Here is a 19,594-nt window from a genome sequence, read left to right as displayed (position 1 = left end):
TTATGTGACAATTATGTCGATTCAGAATAAATGGCAGGCCTTCTTTACACAGCTATGTTTAAAATAAAATGAAAACAAAAACAAAACAGACAAATTATGAACACGCCTGAAGACCACATGAGTTCAATATTAATTTCCCTTAACTCTCCCCCCCCTCATGAAATAATACCAGAATTTCAAAACAGAAGGGGGGGGGGATGAAGTAAACAGAAAAGGAAGAAAAAGCTATTGGTGATGGGGGGGGAGCGTATGAAGAATTATAGTGCGATTCTGTGCATGTTTACTCAGAAGTAAGCCACACTGTTTTCAGTGGGGCATACGCTTTTGTAACTGTGCTTAGTTTATTATTAAAGCTGCAATCCTAGTTTTATCACTTTCAGTCCACTTGTCTGATGACAAAACATGCATTCATTACCCTCTATAATAACAGTAAATATGAGCTGGAGTACAGGGAAGGTTTGTTGCTGCCTGCAGTAGAAAAACACTCAGAATATCAATGACTTTCAGCACTCTCAAAGATCATTTGTACAAGGCATTTGAAAGCAGTGCAGTTGTCATAGCAGCTAAACCAGAGATAAAAGCTGGCTGAACTTACAGTAAGACCATCTGTAGGCTGAAACATGTAGCACTGAGCATTTGTTTGATTCTATTATCAAGCTCAATGACACAACGTTCTCTCCTCCCAGTATCCGGTTAGCTTTAGCATAACCTCATGATAAAGGATAAATTTCTACATAAGTCTGGAGAAAAAGTAATTCACCTCAACATAGTTAAGCAGTTTTGACAAGACAAATACTTAACTCTTTCCTAGCCTGCCTGATCAACAGGAATATCTATCTGTACAGAAAAAATAATAATTGTTCCTCTCATTGTAAAGGTTTAAAATTAACCATACTCTAAGAGAAATCATACCCATCCAACTCCCGAATATCATTCAAGCCATCATTTGTTGTGTTCATTGTACAATAGCTGGAAAAGGTGCATGCCCACACTACAAGACCACAAAAGAAAACCGAACACCCTAAGCTCTAAAGCAATTTTGCCCCCTTTTTGTCCATTTCTCTTTGTCTACTTATTCCATGATCTAACACAGATTGGGAAAGCCCTTTTGTGCAGTGCTAGGCATGCAGCTGATCCTTTTACAGTAGCATAATAATAAATGTAAAGAAAATACTAAGAAGGGGTGAACATCACAATGAAGAACAAAGGAGGGGGATTTGCAAATGTAGGAAAATGAGTATTTTTATTTGGAATTTGAAGAGAGGTGTATTGCAGCTATGAAGCTCTGCTTTTTGAATGCAGTCTCCAAGTTGAATAGTCTGTGAATATGGCTACCAAAAACTGCATTTTATGAATGTTATCTTTTTCAGATTATGAATACGATAAAGTAAATATCCAAAAGGATTATGGTTTCTAATGTAAAGATTTTTCTGCTGACTATCTATTATGTATAAGTGGACTCCTCCAATGAGCAGCAATTTCATTATGTTTACATTTGTACATGTGGAATATATTATTTGAAAAGTTTCTGAACAAGCAGCAAGTAAAAATGCTACTAGACACATCCCCATGGATAAAAGGGCTTCCCAGCCATGCTTTTGATCACCTTCATTAGCTTTCCATTTAATTTTATGTTTCCATCAGTTTTGGAAGTCCCAGTACTGAAGCTGATTTCTATTGTATTCATTTCACTTTTTAAAGAAAAGCAACACAGCTCATTTTGTTTATAAGCTAAAGCAATCCTGGTCAACTGTGTTATTCTTGCAAATCTAAAAGCTTACATCTAGGGCTTCTGAGTGGAACCATTCCAGGATAGTTACATTGCTTCCAAGGTGCAGTTAAGAATGGTCTCCTGAATTTGGCTCGCTTCCAAGTAAATGAAAACAAGCTTGAACTGTTTCAAGGCAAATAGTGGATGACATTCTTCTTTCAAAAGGAATAAAGCCTTGATGAAAAGAAAGCAGCCCTCAACCTCAGATGCAAGCTGTAGTAAAACCTCAAGCTAGGGAAAGACACTTAAATTCTCTTTTGTGCAAGATCTAAATGCTACCTATGGCCTTGGACAATATTAATGTCAAGGAAACAGGATATGGTTTTAACGTTTTGAAAGAGGAAATGCTCAGTTTAATGGACAAAGGAAAGGAAGCCTGAGTGTACAGCACACCCAATAATAATTGGCAGCGGAGTGTGTGTGTGTGTGTGTGTGTTTAGTTGAGAAATAATGACAAGCAGCTCAACTAGAAATACTCAGGACTATGCTATACAGCTGCAAATAGAAACTGTTTAAGTATGCTGTAAATGTGACACTAGATGAAGACAGTGAGCTATGGCAAATTCAATGTATTTTTCAAAACGTTTTTCAAAAAAGCATTTTCACAGTGTTTTTTAATATATGTGTAGATTCAGTGCTCACTTTGCATGTATTATTGAAATATAATGGCAGTATCTAATTAGGGACAGCACCCTAGCCTTAATCACAATCTCCTCTATTGCATTCAATAATACAGGTACCAACAATCCTCCAAGCAACATGGCTATACTCCAAGCAGAATACTTTAGGTTGAAGACAACGGGAAAACCTAGTAAAACCAATGTGACTTAACTCAGTCATTACTTTCCTTTGATTTCAATTGCCCTACTTCAAGAATGACTAAGATGGGATTCAACTTACTGTAGGAGCTTTGAACATGGTTTACTGTTCTTCTCTGATACATTTACAATTTTTTTTTAGGGAAGTGCATGCTTAATTGCCAATTTACACATTGTATTTCTAATCACCATTCTGTGCCTGTTCTAATTTAAAGAAGAACTCCCTCATCCTCTCGCGTTACTACATCCCTATTAAAATTAATGTATTGTTCAGCTAAACTGTCTGAATCCATTGTGTTAATAGTTTGGGGCCTTAAAGTGCAAAATGCAAGGAAAGCTTGCTGTAGAAATAGGTCAGCAACTCATTTCCCATTTCATATCTGCCACCAACAAGCCCAGGCCTAGACTTAAAAAAATTATCTCTGCAGCCTGCAGCATATAGTAGAAGGTGAAAAGGCCACTTCAATTCCTCCCTGCTGAATAGCACTGCTTGCTCAGACTGCAGATTGTTTACTGTCAAAGCGTCACAGGCACTTTTATAAAATGACCTGCATGGGGCAGTGGGAAGGCAAATGGATGTAAGTGTTTTAATTCTTGTCCTTAAACACTAAACCACTAGATTATCTAGGGGCTGAAACCAAGATACAAAGAAACACACAGTGTTAGCTTAAAGCAACTATAGCTTAATGAACTACATTTTAGAAATAAATTCTCCATAGCTGATGCTTTCTGCCCACAAACAACCCATTATACTGTCAGAATCTAGAGACAGCAGGGTGTTAAATGGTTCTGAAATATTAATGCATGATAAATTGGGGATTTACCAAAAGGGTTTGGCAGATCAATTTGTAATTATAAAAACAAAAGGCACCAAGCAGTTTATCTGTTGCTGAAGGTATGCTACTAAGCAAAGAAAAAAGCAAACACAAATATATTTGAGCTATCTAACAATACAGGTTGCACCTAAAATAAAACTCTTGCTTACGATTAGAGTATTCCCAAGAAGGGAACTGCAAGAAAAACACTTATCCCAGTATTTCTAATACGTAAATGACTCACTGGCCAACTCAATTTAGTTTGGAATAAAAGATGCAAGATTAAACCAATTAAAATGTCAAAATGCAAATTTGAGTTAGTCCTGTCCTCACTGGACAGACTGCAATTACAACTCCAGCTGTGATATGAGGCTGGAAAGAAACTGTGAAATAAAGCTAGATGTGTGATTTTTTTAAAAAATAGATTATTTTATTGTATTTATATTGTTTGACTGAGAGGCACAATGGAAATATTTTAATTAAACATTTCTATGAACAGGAATTCATATTTAATACATTTAAGATTCACATAATCATCAGGAAGAGGCCAATTCACACTGGTACAGTGCATGCTTTGCATACAGATGGTCCTAGGTTTAAATCTTGACCTCTCTAGTTAAAGTGATCAGGTACCGAGTAATGTGAAAGACTGAGACCCTAGAGAGCCAGTGCTACTCAGAATAGACAATGCTGCGTTAAACAGTCTAACCTAGCACAAGGGTGTTCCCTATATAGCTATCTATATTTCTTGAGTGGGCACCTTCTTTGCCATGTCTCTAACACAAATTACGATTTGCATGGACATTATCTTAACATAAAAGGTAAAGGTAAAGGGACCCCTCATTGTTAGGTCCAGTCGTGGACGACTCTGGGGTTGCAGCACTCATCTCGCTTTACTGGCCGAGGGAGCTGGTGTTTGTCCACAGACAGCTTCCGGGTCATGTGGCCAGCATGACAAAGCCACTTCTGGAGAACCAGAGCAGCACACAGAAACGCCATTTACCTTCCCGCCCGAGCGGTACCTATTTATCTACTTGCACTTGATGTGCTTTCAAACTGCAAGGCTGGCAGGAGCAGGGACTGAGCAACAGGAGCTCATCCCGTCGTGAGGATTCAAACCACCGACCTTCTGATTGGCAAGCCCCTCTATCTTAACATAGATGCCATCTATTCACATTTCATGTTTATATTGTTGTGTCTAGACTTTACACTGACTGTAATCAGGAAGATAATTCATAAGAGGTTAGTTGAGAGCAGCTGAAGTCCTCCCACTTGCACAGCATAATCGTATACATGGCCTAAGTAGACATTATATTAATGGTGCAGTTAAAATGCACCATGATGTGGCTGCTAAAAATCAAAGCCTCCCCAAAAATCAAAAACTGCCTCCCATGCATAAGTTTCCCATACTATTTTGTACCATTGGTCCATGCTTACTCCTGACAGGTCTCTGTTGGTGTCTGGTTATGATGTTTCTGGCTGCTGAAAGTAGGTGGGTTATGAGTTCTATGTGGTGTAAATGGGCATTATTGTCTTGGAAGATGTTTAGTAGGGCCAATTCTGGGGTGATTTCTAATACTTGCTAAGTTATTTTACATAGCAGTGGCAGTTTTAATCTGAAATCTTAGGTGCAGTACTGCGCCCGGAACGCTAATGAAATGCCCTGCGCGCTAATGAAATGCCCTGTTACAAAATGCGCCTAGAAAGACAATGGGAGTTTCGAACACTGGTAACAATGAATGGGTGCCAACTGCAAATAAATATTAGGCAAGCCTGACAGTTTCAAAGTTTGTTGCTTTGCTTACTAAATACAATTAAATTAAACATGCCAATTTAGATCACTTACTAAGACACAATAAAATTCTCCAATGCGAATTAAAAATGTTCCAGTGCAAATTATCCTAAAACCCAATCTAAAATTCTGGATGACCTCATGCAGCAGTTTCAAGTAGATGTTAAACAGCATGGGAGCTAATTCAAACTCTGAAGAACCACAATAGAGACTCCAAGGGGCTGAACAGCATCCCCTAATTGCTACCTTCTGAAGTGAAACTACTGGAAAACAAGCCCCTCTGTTCTCAACTCAGTCCCCCCAGAAAAATACCATGGTTGACTGTTTCAGAAGCTGCCAAGAGATCTTGGACAGTCAGCAAAGATACTCCTCATCCATCTCCTGAGTGTTGTGGTCTCCATGCCAAAATTGGCCCTGAACCCCAAATGCAATGGATATAGAAAATCAGTCTCTAAGCACGCCTGTATTTGGTCACCGTCCAACTGCTCAAGAACCTTGCACAACACAAAGACATTTGCAACCAGCCTATAGTTGTTCAAGTCTTCTGGGTCAAATCTAGGGTGGATACTATTGATTACAATCAGAAGAAAGTGGATCTATTCTAATTTCACGCAGAAAACTTAACAACTGCTTACAGTCAATGCGCATGCTGTATCATTTGAAAATGAGCCAACAACAATATTCATGATAGACAGCAAGGGAAAAGAAAGGATACAACCCCTTGCTGCCAATGGAATTCTGGAATGAGTAAGAAATTGAACTGAAATCATTATTCTTGGGTTTGTTGCCTGATCATCAGACAACCCAGGCAATATGACCAGAAGCATCTAAGAGTCTGCCAGTGTCGAAAGACTGAATAGCTTTCTGTACTAGTTATTATTAATCAGGCCACTACGGCATACAAAACACAGCAGAGATTACAATTTAATATTCCAGTACAAATCCAAAAAAAGATTATTCATGTGCATCTATTTGAGGACAACTTACAACCTTACTTACGAATAAAAACAGTGATTTGGAAATTGGAGAGCCTAACAGTGTGGTTAATCACTGAAAATATTCGGATTACTTTCACAACTGAAAACAGCATTCAAGAAACAAAAAATATAAAGCACACCCAACAGATGTGTCTTCATTTAACAAATTTATAAAACTTCATAATACTGAAAGAAACTCTAAAGAGAGGTCAAGAGGTCATTCTATATTTCCTTCCAAAGCTGATAACTATTAAGGCTGTGCATCAGCCTCAGGCAAATCCTGGATATCAAACTTGAATGATTTGGGTTTATCTGGGATTTGCCCAGAGTGGTTTAAAGCAGCCCTGGACCAGTCTGAGTCGAGCCTACCCAAAGTGATTCAGGTGGGGGGTGGTCATGTGACTGCATGTTTAATTAGGATTTTAAACCCTAATCAAACTTGGGGTCGGTGGCAAGAAAGGGGAGAAAGAGACACAGGCAAGAATCTCTGCCTGTGTCTTTTCCTCCTGACCACAGACGATGTGTAATTAGGGTTTCAAACCACAATTAAACAACTAGGGCTGCAAAAGGTCCCCAGTTTGGTTCAGGGTCTGGAATGGGTTAGGTCCAGATCATCCTGGGTCAGACTGAACCTGACTCAAAGCACCAAATTGGGCCCCAGACTAGATCAGGTGGACATGCCCAACCCCAGTATATATCCACCACAGTATTAGCAAACATCACAAGGTGTATTGTTTATTAGTACACATACAAGTGTCTAGAGACAATGACATTTGATTATTATAAGCTAAAGATAAGCTGTGCATTTTGGCATATTTACTCAACTCGTGAACATCTCCCAAAGTTATACTCTCTAAAGCTGGCGTCCCCAAACTTGGCCCTCCAGATGTTTTGGGACTACAATTCCCATCATCTCTGCTCCTGTTAGCTAGGGATGATGGGAGTTGTAGTCCCAAAACATCTGGAGGGCCAAGTTTGGGGATGCCTGCTCTAAAGAATATACAGCAAATCGAACCTATTTAGTTACTTCTAAGGATTAGTCTCTAAACTCAACTGTATTTAGAAGCCCAGGCTCACACAAACCACTTGCCAAATGCAGGCATGGGTGTAGCCATGGGGGGGGGGCAGGGGGCAGTTGCCCCTCCCCCCGATCAAATAAAATAATAGAAATACTTAACTGACCAACCAATTATGTCAGTTCTGCTCCCCCTAACAAAAGTCCTGGCTATGCCCATGAGTTCAGTTATTTTATCATGCATATGCAGTATGCATGACATATACGTTTAAAAAAGCAGACAGCTGCTGTATAATGCTACAATATACTTTGCATTATATATTCACAGAAATATGGAGAGTCATTCTTTCACACGTATATAAAGACACTAGGCATTCCCAATCCAGTTTCTTTCAGAGCCTTTGGGCCAGAACTTCCATCAGCCAATGGCAAAACAGTGCAAGTTGCAGACAAAAAACATTTGGAGGAGAAAGCTATCGTACATTATCACTTTCATTTTATGAATGCACTGGTGATAAAAAGCCAGAGATTTAAAATGTCAACTGATAACTGTAGAGCCATCTAGATAACCAGAAGAATGTAATAGAAATAAGAGCAAATTATGAGGTCAATAGAAAGATTTATTGATTGTACCACATGTTCAATCTAATGGAGTGAACAGAATTACCAGAGAGGCAGGTGCTACAGGGAATGTTAGCTATAGAACTGTAGTAAAAAAAAGTTCCAAGCAGAATGAGAGGCAGCCCAAAGGCAGATTATCATCCATCAAAGCAACCTTCACACCATGGAGGTCTGACAAATTGGCAAGGATATTATAATATACGGGCTAAAGAACAGGATGCAGCTTAAAAGAATAACAAAGAAGCTGCTTTAATGAGAGAAGATAAAGTTGGAGGTTTCAATGGAATGGCATGCAGCTGGTTAAAATTGACAGACAAGTCCAAAAGGAATAGTGCAGGCTAGCAAAACAGCTTCCCATGCACCCTGTCCCATTCTCCCTAGCTATTGTTCTTCATTATTCACTTCGTTCCTACTTCTCTCAATTATTTTTCTACTAGGTGTTGATATTATTTTTATTAGCGATCTAGTTTTCTATCATTTTCTTTTAAAAATGTAATTCTTTGTTCTCTTTCAGCTTTTTTTTCCAGTTGTTTAGCTAACACGTGATCTGCAGGTGCAATTTTGAGGTCAAAATAGACCTGACATTACAAGGGTCACTTCTTTGAATGACCCTCTTGGGGATGGTGTTCTATCCTAACCTGCTTGTAGTCGTATTTGAAATTATGTAAAACATAACATAGTTGTGTTTTTTTTAAAAGAAAAAACCCTAATGTTTTCCCATCAATTAGGACACATGCCTATAAATTCTGTTCACAGTACTAACAGTCAGAAGCAAACGAAGCAGTCTGTAAGCTAATTTTGCAGCTTCACCATATGATCTTGTGCACAGTGGAGAATAACATGGAATGAGGTGTACTGTTTTGGGAATGAAGGATAATACATTGATGTAGCACTGGGAACCAACCTTAGGCCTAGAACAGCAGTCATTTGTATTTTATTTAAAAAACAGAAAACTGTAATAAAGGTAAAGGTACCCCTGCCCGTACGGGCCAGTCTTGACAGACTCTGGGGTTGTGCGCCCATCTCACTCAAGAGGCCGGGGGCCAGCGCTGTCCGGAGACACTTCCGGGTCACGTGGCCAGCATGACAAAGCTGCATCTGGCGAGCCAGCGCAGCACACGGAAACGCCGTTTACCTTCCTGCTGGTAAGCGGTCCCTATTTATCTACTTGCACCCGGAGGTGCTTTCGAACTGCTAGGTTGGCAGGCGCTGGGACTGAGCAGCGGGAGCGCACCCCGCCGCGGGATTCGAACCGCCGACCTTTCGATCGGCAAGCCCTAGGCGCTGAGGCTTTTACCCACAGCACCACCCACGTGAACAGCAGTCATTTGTATTTTATTTAAAAAACAGAAAACTGTAATAAACAACTGTTAATTCAGTAACCCTTTTTAAAGTCTGCAGAGGTAGTGCAAATAAGAACAAAGCTGTATCAAAGCAAAACTTATTTACTAATTTACCTTCCAGCTAGCATGCCAGAATATAAACTAGACTGCCAAACAAGCTAGTTCATGAAAAGCATTGCATTTAGCTCCCTTCCTCCAGTTCTTAACAAATGTGTATTAACCTAGATTGGATGTGGAGCAGTCAGTTTTCTTGCAGCAGCTGAGAGAAAAATGCGTCATGAACCCACATGGTAGGATGTGATTCATTCCATACCATCCTTTCCTGTTACAATCATTACTGCTTGGCTTCAGTTGCTCTGCCATATAGTTGGGTTATCATTCAAGTGGTCAAAATTTCAACTTGAAATACTTGAAGGACTGCCTTTTCCCAATCTGGGACCTGTGTTCTGCAAGGGAGGGATGGAAGATGCCTTCTTGTGATCTTGCTGATGGGCTTTTTGAGGGAATGTGGGATAGGAATCTTCTTGCTGGCAGCGTTTCAGTTATGGAACTTCCGCTCTCTGGAGATACAGCAATCACCCAGACTAATAAAGAGTTTTAGAAAGCAACTTAAAAACACATCCATTCATGTTGGCATTTGAGTGCTATTTAGGAGAACTAGGCTTAGGGTTGCATTTAACTGGACTCTGTTATAGCCTTGAAGATACAGATCATTTCATTCTGCCTAAAGGCAGCTACTGCAGCATTAATATATTTGGGCATTGCTTCTTTTGAACTTATGCCACCAAAGAAGATTGTTACAAGCCAAAATGTGTCTGTCAGCATCAGGATACATTGAACACAACCAGATTATATGGTTAACATATTCTGAATTGTGTAGAGATGTATTATCTTCACTTGTGTTTGTATAGGCAATATTAATATCTATGCAGTATTTGGTTCATGTACTTTACAACTCCAGAAATGTATTTAAGCTTCGATATATAATCTTTGTTTATGCAAATGTTATACGTTGGATTTATGATATAATTTTAAATGAGGCACTTGTTTGTGTTATGTGCATTATGTGTCCTGGTTCTCTGATAATGCCTTTCACTTGCATGAATGGAAGACAAAGAGTGTATTTTAGCCTACTGCAAAAATATAAATGTTACATTCACTGATCTGCCTCTGGAAATCAGTAAACATGTTAATGAATGAATTGCTGGTTGACTAGCCATCTAATTTCCAAATTCTAGAGGGAAAGGTGTTGACTTTTACAAAATGGAAGCCTATGGGATCACTTACATTCCAAGCTGAAAAAACACCTAGCATAATGTTGAAAAATAAATAAAACAGTAATATCTCAAGGATACGATACCCTTTCCCCCCACAATTCACAACTGGTGGGGTTTTATGGGTTGGTGTTTTTGGTTTTTGTTTTAAAGCAGCAGCCTGCAAGAGTAAAATTTTGTCCTTGACTGGTTTTCTCCTGTTTGGCTTTCATTATACCACAGAGAATCAAAGGAGAGAAAAGCTTCCATAAATTGACTGAAACTACGTATAAGCTACACTGGGGTTTTGTAAAGAGTTTTCACTTGGCTCTTCCAGTTTAAATCTAGTTCTCTGTAGACTTCAGCAGTCTTTATCTGAAATGGAATTAGCTAATCTAACCAAATCACTAAAATACACATAACAAAAAAATGCAGTGGAGCAGAAGTTATGAGGGGGGAAATCGAAAAATTGTCCAGTAGCACCTTAGAGACCAATTAAGTTTGTTCTGGGTATAAGCTTTTGTGTGCATGCACACTTCTTCAGATACACTGAAGCAGAAGTCACTAGACCCTTATATATAGTGGGAGGGTGGGATGGGGTACTTTTCAGAAAGGTAGTAAGAGATGGGCGATTGACTCAATGGGTTATGAGGTTTTGAGTGTAATTCAAACCATAGAATCTGGGGCTAAAGTATATAGCCTTTCACTCTAAAAAGAAGTTTTCCATTAACCTTTGACAGCATGTTTCTACTAGCTTTAGGTACTGTTTCATTACAGAAGCCTAGTATCCTTCCTCAGAGAATTATCAAATAGCAAGTGTCTCCTTCCACCTTTCTTTCACACAATCAGGATCTGTTGCCAAGCTAATATATTTCTGATAAAATGTGAAGGTTCAGATTTAAATGCACAAATACATTATATACTGTTTATTAACAAACTGAGCTGATTTAATTTAAAACCAGGATCCCTGCTTCAAGTAAGGTGAATGCAAAGTGGAACTAAACTGTGCAAAATGGAAAACTATATGGAAGAGGGGACAGAATTATCCCGAAGTGGAAATATCTTAAAGGTTTCCAGCCAGCCAGTCAAGAATAAGAGCATATCACACTTTGTGGAACATTTTGTTGCTGGCCCCATTTGGGCACTGCAAACTAAAATTAGTAGTGGATTTAGATTTTGTCATGGTGAAACCCTTGGCATATTGTAGTAGGGACTTAGTGGAATCTATTAGCCGGCTTCAGTAAATTACCAGACTATGCTGTGTTGTTAATAAGTACACATGTTTCCCTACCAGAGAGATCAATAACTGCAGCTGAAGCCATACTGTTTAGAGCTGCCCTAAGGGACAAAAAGACATGTTTTTGGTTTGCTTTTTTTTAAAAAAAACACAAGTTTGTATTCCCCCCCTAATCTATTCCACTCACAGTGGGAGTTTCAGCTGTGCCTCATAAAGAGCCTAGAATAAAGCTTGGAGGTTATTTCTACAATCAAGATTCTGGGGCTCAGTTATCAACAATGTTATCCCAAATCCATTATGTTTCAGTAATATTTGACTACTACCTTGGGTAATTGACACTGTGGGTGTCCATGGTACTGTGAATTCAGCGCACCACAGATAACAGTCCTGGTGATTATATGACCTTTTCTCACATAAGGAAAATTAAGCAATACAGGGGTCCCAGATACATGCTGAGCGTTATTGAACGTCAATAGATGGTATAGCCTTGAAGAGTGCAATATATTTTAAATATATATTTTTTAAAAAAATATGTACACCTGAGTCTTTAGGGAATGACAAGACAAAGATCTGAAATGAATTCAAGTAAATAAGTGCCACATAGACTCAATATTTTCCTGTTTGAATAAGATTCAGTCAGTAGCTGAACAAAGGAGAAGCACTATGCTTCCATAGGCACATGATACTTGGACCCATTCTGGTTGACAAAGATTATTCCATAATCTGCTATTTATATTCTCCCACAGTAGCTTGCGAAGCAGTTTACTTACGGTATATAGCATGGGCTACAGTTTTGCCAATAGGATCTGTGGAGAGAAAGAAGGCTATACCTTCTCATATAATAGTATATATGTTGATCTGTGGCTCCACGCATACTGAGTGATTCAGCATAAATCATATTCTTTTACCAGAATGCATACTTTAACATTTGGGAGGAAATCTCTCTTGTTTTAAGAGCTTACTGTGTTTAAAAGTCTCATGTATGTGTAGGTGTTCAAGGTCTTATTAAATTCAAAAATCAAACCCTATGTTTGCTTTTTAAAATTCATCTATTTCTTATGATGTCAAGGAGGACATATCACAATATATATTTTTATAATATGCTGAACTGTGCATTTCAAAAAGAGAAAGTAGAACATGATTCGCCATTTAGAATTGAGCTTCTAACAAACTCCTTTCAGTCTCTTCCAACATTACAATGATATATTTAAAAAGTGCTGCCCAAGCAGATTTGGAGGCATGAGCAATTTACCTCATTAGAAAATAAGTTCAATCAGTTGGTAATTGGAAGCAAAGTGCCTTGTCTGCCAAACTCTATAGTGTGCTTTCATCATGTTAAACTGCAGGAGGACAATACAAGTAAATGAACTTTCATCTAGGCATTGCCGCAATAAAAGAAAAAGGCTATTTCAATTTCAAGAAGGCAGGAATTGTGTTATATTGTCCAGTGGAGTAAGGGGAAGATGTTTGATGAGATTAACTTGACAAGTACAGCTCAACACAGGCAAAGGTTCACTCTGGGTCACTTGAATATTTCAAGTAAATTTAAGATTGCAGTCTTGTAAATTCATCTTACCTGTTTTCCATCCAGTGTGCAAATTCTCTTGACAACTCCAGAATCTAACTTAATAGCTTCTGTTATATCAGTCAACACCTGGTCAAAGGAATGAGCAGTCTTTTTATTCAGCAAAATCCTCACAGCTTTCCGTGGCTTCACTCCACTCCGTATAACGGTTACCAGCTTGGGTTTAATGAAGTCTTTGCTCTCCTTCAGTTCACTTCTTGCAGATGTCAAAGATGTGAGGGATCGAGATGACACAGATTTTATGTTGACAGACCAATTAGGATTAACGTTCTTAGTGTAATCAACTTTCCGAAATGGCTCATTGGATGCACAGACATAGCTTTCACCTGGTGTAGAAGATGGGAGACAAAATGCAAACATTATTATTTCTTTCATTCCATTTGTTTAATCTCCTTTGTATTCACCTGATATATTCCATATACCTCATAGGTTTAAGAATGATTTCGATTTAAACCTATCATTGCACAAAAGTTAAAAAGAAAACACCACCCCATCAACTTGATTTCAACTAGATATCTTTCAGGCATTAGATACTAGATAATAATTCACCTATTAAAGCTTTTCTTTTTTTACAAAGATGAATCTGGCTGAAAATTAAGCTCTTATTTCATTCTTTACAAATTGCACTTCATTATTTTAATATTTGCAAATTGCATTCCATCCCTCCATATACGAAACCTTACTTCATAATCATGCTAGGATTGGAGCAGCCCTATGCATTATAGCCACAGAACACATTCAGACCCCTTAGATCAGGGCTTCTCAAATTTCCTGTCATTAGGACTCCCTTGAGAGATTTGAAAAGTGCAAGTGCCAGGTAAAATTGCATACAAAGAATTAGGAACAGAACATAGGAAGCTGCTTTATACTCAGACGCTGAGGTCAATATTGTCTACTTTAAATGACAGCGGTTCTCCAGGGTTTCATGCAGTTCTCTGAAGACACCAGGAATTGTATACCTAGCATCTTTTGTGTGCAAGGCAGATCCTCTGTCACGGAGTAGTAGTGCTTGGCCGTAACTACCTGGAACAGAAAGTCCTCCTTATTATAATCCTTCCTGCCCAGGAAAACAAATCATCACCCTAAGCAGATATTGCTACATGCAGTTCAGTGGCTCATGACAAGGGTCAGCCTCAAACTACCCAGAGCTAGAGCCCCTGTAGACAGTAGTACTATTCGTGTAGTTTCTGAAATGGAGTAGCTAAGAGTCAGGTAGCATGAAGATACTTAGCAAATCAATCCACACAAACACAAAACTGGAAAGGAATTCGAGTTCAGTAGTGGAGCATCTTGGTTTATTTATTATTATTGTTTTCTATATGCTAGTAGTAACACCTTGAACTTGGCCTGGTTGGCAACCAGTTCAGATCTCTGAACACAGGTATTATATGCTGACAAGGTCTCACTCCTGTAGGGTTCATGCTGCAGCACTCTGTACTCTTCCAGATCAAATGGGAGGTAAGCCACACACAGAACACATTGCAGTAATCAAGTCTTGAAGTAACCCATGCATGAACTACTGTAGCAAGGCCTTTCCAGTCCAGGAATGGCTGCAGCTGTTGAACCTGTTGCATTTGGTAAAAAGGTACTTCTAGCCACTGAAGCTATCTGAGCCTCCAGTGACAGAGCTGGATCCAAAAGCATTTCCAAGCTGCAAACCTGCTTCTTCAGGGGGAGTGAAACCCCACCAGGGAAGGCAACTGACAAATGTCTTGAACCTGGGAATTACTCACCCATAGTGCCTCCTCCCCCTTGCCAGGATTCAAGATCATGTTGTTTTTTCCTTATCCATTGTGTCCAGGCAATAGCCCAGGGACTACACGGCCTCTCCTGATCTAGATGTTATGGAGAAATAGAGCTGAGTGCCATCAACATACTGATGGCACCTCACCCCAAAACTCCTAATCATAATTCCTAATGGCTTCCTGTAGGTATTAAATAGCAATGGCAAAACGACAGTCACTGGCGGCACCTCATAACATAGAAAGGCAATCTTCAATTGCTACTTTCTGGATTTGGTTCTGAAGGTAGGATTGGAACCACTGTTATGCAATGCCCCCAATTCCCATTCCTGAGAGCTGGTCCAGGAGGATACCATAGTTGATGGTATCAAATGCCGATGAGAAATTAAGAAGCAGAAGCACTCCCCCTGTCCTGCTCTCTGCAGAGGTTATCCATCAGGGTGATCAAGACAGACTTAGTTCCATGGCCAGGCCTGAACCCAGAATAGGATGGATCTAAATAATCTGTGTCCTCCAAAAACACCTACAACTGTCCCACAATGGCCTTCTCCATCACCTTCCCCAAGAAAGGGGTATTGACAACTGGCCAAATGCTGTTCAAAGGGTCCAAAGCCAGTTTCTCTAGGAGTGGTCACACCACTGCCTCTTTCAGTGCAGCACAGACCACCCCCTCGTGTACCATAGCATTAACCACATTCTGGACACAACCATACCATAGCTGTCAACCGTCCCTTATTTGGCAGGAAACTCCCTTATCCCAGCGCTGTTTCCCGCTGCTGCTGTCCCGGATTGATTATGTCCCTTAAATTTCCCGGGTTTCAAAGGAAGCAGCTCCTCTCCCTCCCTCCCTGCCGGCCAGGGAGGAGGGAGGCTGCAACTGTGTAGCTTGGCTGCGTTGCTCACCCAATAAGGAGTCTAAGAACGACTGGTGGGTGGAGCTTGCATGCCTTGTGCCGATCAAATCGGCAGCGTTGCCTGGGGACTCGCCTTTGCTCAGCGCTTCCCAGCAGAGAGGTGACGGTGGTTTTCCTTGCTGCATCCCCTTTGCCGGGTTGCTGTGCTGTGGGAACCACCACTTGAGGCTTCATTTGGCTGCTGGTTGACTAAAATCCCTTATTTTGGCTGCTGGTCCCTTATTATCAAATCTGTAAGTTAACAGCTATGAACCATACCCTCTCTGTTTGATAAACCAGGAGGGACGGGGGTTGAGGGGGCACATAGTCAGGTGCATTGTCACCAGCACCTTGTCTGCTTTGCATGCAGGATATCCCAGGTTCAATCTCCATCATCTCCAGGTTGGATTGGGAGAGTTTCCTTCCTGAAATCCAGGAGAGCACTGCCAGTCTAGAAAACTGAGCCAGATGGACCAACAATCTGACTCTGTTCCTGTTACAGATTTGCTTTCCATTTTAGAGATTTCATTCTTTTCTACCTGCTCCTTGCCTGGTGTAGCTGCAAGGCCCATAACTTCTCTGAGCTCAACACCTGTATCGGCTTGAGATGCGCCTTTGGTGGAAGATTTGAGAGATACCTATCTCTCTGACCTGTTTTAATAAAGTTATTTCTTTCTATGCAATGGAAGTACATGGAAAAGTACTTGCGAAAGAAGATAAAAGGATTATGTTGAGCGATTTAGGTTTTTAAGAGTCACTTTCCCACACTGTTTTGAAACTTATAATAGGGTAGCATATGAAAACACAGATCAGATATAGATAGTAACCTCCTCCTCTGATTGCATCACATGATTTATTGATTTCAGTCTGTATCTCTTACACTCCCTAAGGTTCATGATGTGCAGCAAGTTTAAAAACAGACTGAAAAGTACTCTTAAGATTTAGAAGTTATAGAGAGGCAGGGTCTGCAGAAATCATCATTTGCAGTACCCGTTATAAAATGCAAAATACACAGACTCCAAAGATCATTTTGAGAACATTATCCTCACATTTACCATGTTAGCTTGAATGTGATTAAGTTCCAAGTTGGTCTTGAGTCTAATAGTCATGATGGGAGTTGCGAAAAGACAATGTCTACAAGGTATGAACACATTAGAGTTGCACAGTGTTTCCAAAGCTTAAAACTAGACCTTAGCTTACACTTAAAGTACCGTAATGTAGCAGGGAAATGCAAACCTTTGGAAATTTCAGCTTTTTAAGCCTCCACAAGATTACAGGGCTGCATTCTGCATTTTTTAGCAGTCATGTAAGGGTAGTTCCACACACAACACATTCAGTAGCTAAGCCCAGGTGCTACAGAAATATGAATGACAGCTGCCAAGTACACATCCATAAGAACTATTTACCTCTGCATCCGGTGAAAAAGGTTGCACAGGGCTTCTGTGAAAACAGCTAGTCAAGAAGTGCTTTAAGTCTACCAGCTCAATGTCACTCATACAGCTACCCCAATTCAAGGTCAAAAGTTCTTTCAATTCCATTGTAAATATGCTTATACTATATATTCATTTTTAACCTTTTTGGCAGTAAGCATTGTCAGCTGTCTTTTAGTTCTCACAGCAGTACTTCATCCCTATTTACATACACAAATGCATTGCCTCTTTTAGCTGCCTTGCCTTCCAGCTTTTCTGCTTTTGTCAATATCTATGACATCACCAGCTAAACCTGTATGTTCTCAAATAGTCGCTTCACATACTCGGCCTCCCAAGTATATAAGCCACCAATTTAGCTCCTTGTGAAATCACTGCTTCAAAATATTCTGCAGATATTATCCATACCCACAAAAAAATGTTTCAAAGAGACGTTTCCACATATAAAGGGGTGGTTCCATTTTATTTGATGTTGTCATGTATATTATCATCACATGGACTGTCAGGTTTCACGCACATTTTGCCAACAAGCTTTGCATCCCAAAATACAGGCATACAGTGGTACCTTGGGTTAAGTACTTAATTCGTTCTGGAGGTCCGTTCTTAACCTGAAACTGTTCTTAACCTGAAGCACCACTTTAGCTAATGGGGCCTCCCACTGCTGCCGCGCTGCTGCTGCGCGATTTCTGTTCTCATCCCGAAGCAAAGTTCTTAACCCAAGGTACTATTTCTGGGTTAGCGGAGTCTGTGACCTGAAGCATATGTAACCTGAAGCGTATGTAACCCGAGGTACCACTGTATATTTTTGTTACCATAGAATAATGTAAACAATTGTAAAGATACAATCCTATACTTACTTGGGAGCAAGTCCCATTGAATTTGGTGAGGCTTACTTCTAAATAAATTTCTACAGGAATGTGCTAGAGAGTATTCTCTTATGTTTGTGTGTGCCTGAATTTAAATTTTCCTTATGCAATCTTTTTAATGTTTTGGTTTAAATCATTGCTCCTTTTTCTTGATTTGCTTTTCTTTTATTCAAAAACCTTTGTTTGACATACAAAGTTTTGCTCAGACCTCTATAGATTGGATCCAGAGTTAGCTATGCTTAAAGCGAAAACCACTGAAAATCAATGCAACTTAAATTACTCATACTTAAATCCCAATGATTTATAGGTCTACTCAAAATGATGATGATGTCTGGATTCAACTCATTATGTTTGACATTACCATAAAATAATAATAATAATAATAATAATAATAATAATAATAATAATAAATAGCAAGTATTTTGCATTGGCCACAAGCTCCTGCTTATAAATGCTACCAAACTGAAAGTAAAGAAAAGTGTAAGGTGTAAATGAGAGAGAAGCCCTGCTAGTGAGTCTGGAGACATAATGAAAGTTTAGAAACACATCAGAATGATCCCAAGAGGGAAAAGCAGTCAAGGTGACTTGGAAGACTCTTTGGACCATGATATCCATAATCACTGTATTTCCTGTGTATTTCCATTTCAAACAGCTCTGTCATTAGCAGTCCCCAAACATATCTGAAACTACATAAGAACAGAAATGCCACTACATTGTCAGAAGCAGGGATGAATGAGAATTTCAATTTGGTATGCGTTTAGAGCAGACTCTTATCAAATGTGCACGTTCTAAAACAATGTATGAACTGAAACAGAGCCACCCTTCAAAATTTGCACATATCTAAATTTGGTGATGCAGTTCGGCAAGTGAGCAATGTTTTGCAAAACTACATATATTAGGGTGAACATGTGCAGAAAAATTAATTTATTAGTGAAAATATGAAATCTCTATGTGGGACAAGAAGCTACAGTTAGAACTGGATATGGAACAACTGACTGGTTCCAAATTGGGAAAGGAGTACGACAAGGCTGCATTTTGTCTCCCTGCTTATTTAACTTATATGCAGAATTCATCATGCGAAAGGCTGGGCTGGATGAATCCCTAGCTGGAATTAAGATTGCCGGAAGAAATATCAACAACCTCAGATATGCAGATGACACAACCTTGATGGCAGAAAGTGAGGAGGAATTAAAGAACCTTTTATTGAGGGTGAAAGAGGAGAGTGCAAAATATGGTCTGAAGCTCAACATCAAAAAAACAAAGATCATGGCTACTGGTCCCATCACCTCCTGGCAAATAGAAGGGGAAGAAATGGAGGCAGTGAGAGATTTTACTTTCTTGGGCTCCATGATCACTGCAGATGGTGACAGCAGCCACGAAATTAAAAGACGCCTGCTTCTTGGGAGAAGGGCAATGACAGGCCTAGACAGCATCTTGAG

The 19,594-nt window shown here is 39.6% G+C and overlaps 1 protein-coding gene across 5 annotated transcripts in view; it reads right to left on the bottom strand.

The window, feature by feature from the left end:
* DCLK2 (doublecortin like kinase 2) overlaps positions 1 to 19,594 on the bottom strand; it is a 76,341-nt gene that overhangs the window by 43,107 nt on the left and 13,640 nt on the right. For all 5 annotated transcript variants that reach the window (XR_013842365.1, XR_013842366.1, XM_079990436.1 and 2 more), the window contains exon 2: positions 13,219 to 13,553. Coding sequence is in view for 3 of the 5 variants with exons in the window: in XM_079990436.1 (XP_079846562.1) it covers positions 13,219 to 13,553 (335 nt within the window). In the remaining 2 variants the exon portion in view is untranslated. The remainder of the gene's footprint in view (positions 1 to 13,218; positions 13,554 to 19,594) is intronic.

This window comes from Podarcis cretensis, assembly GCF_951804945.1.
Source record: "Podarcis cretensis genome assembly, chromosome: 9".
Taxonomy (NCBI): Eukaryota; Metazoa; Chordata; class Lepidosauria; order Squamata; family Lacertidae; genus Podarcis; species Podarcis cretensis.
The sequence above is the reverse complement of the archived record's forward strand: the minus strand, read 5'-3'. Positions and strand labels throughout refer to the sequence as shown.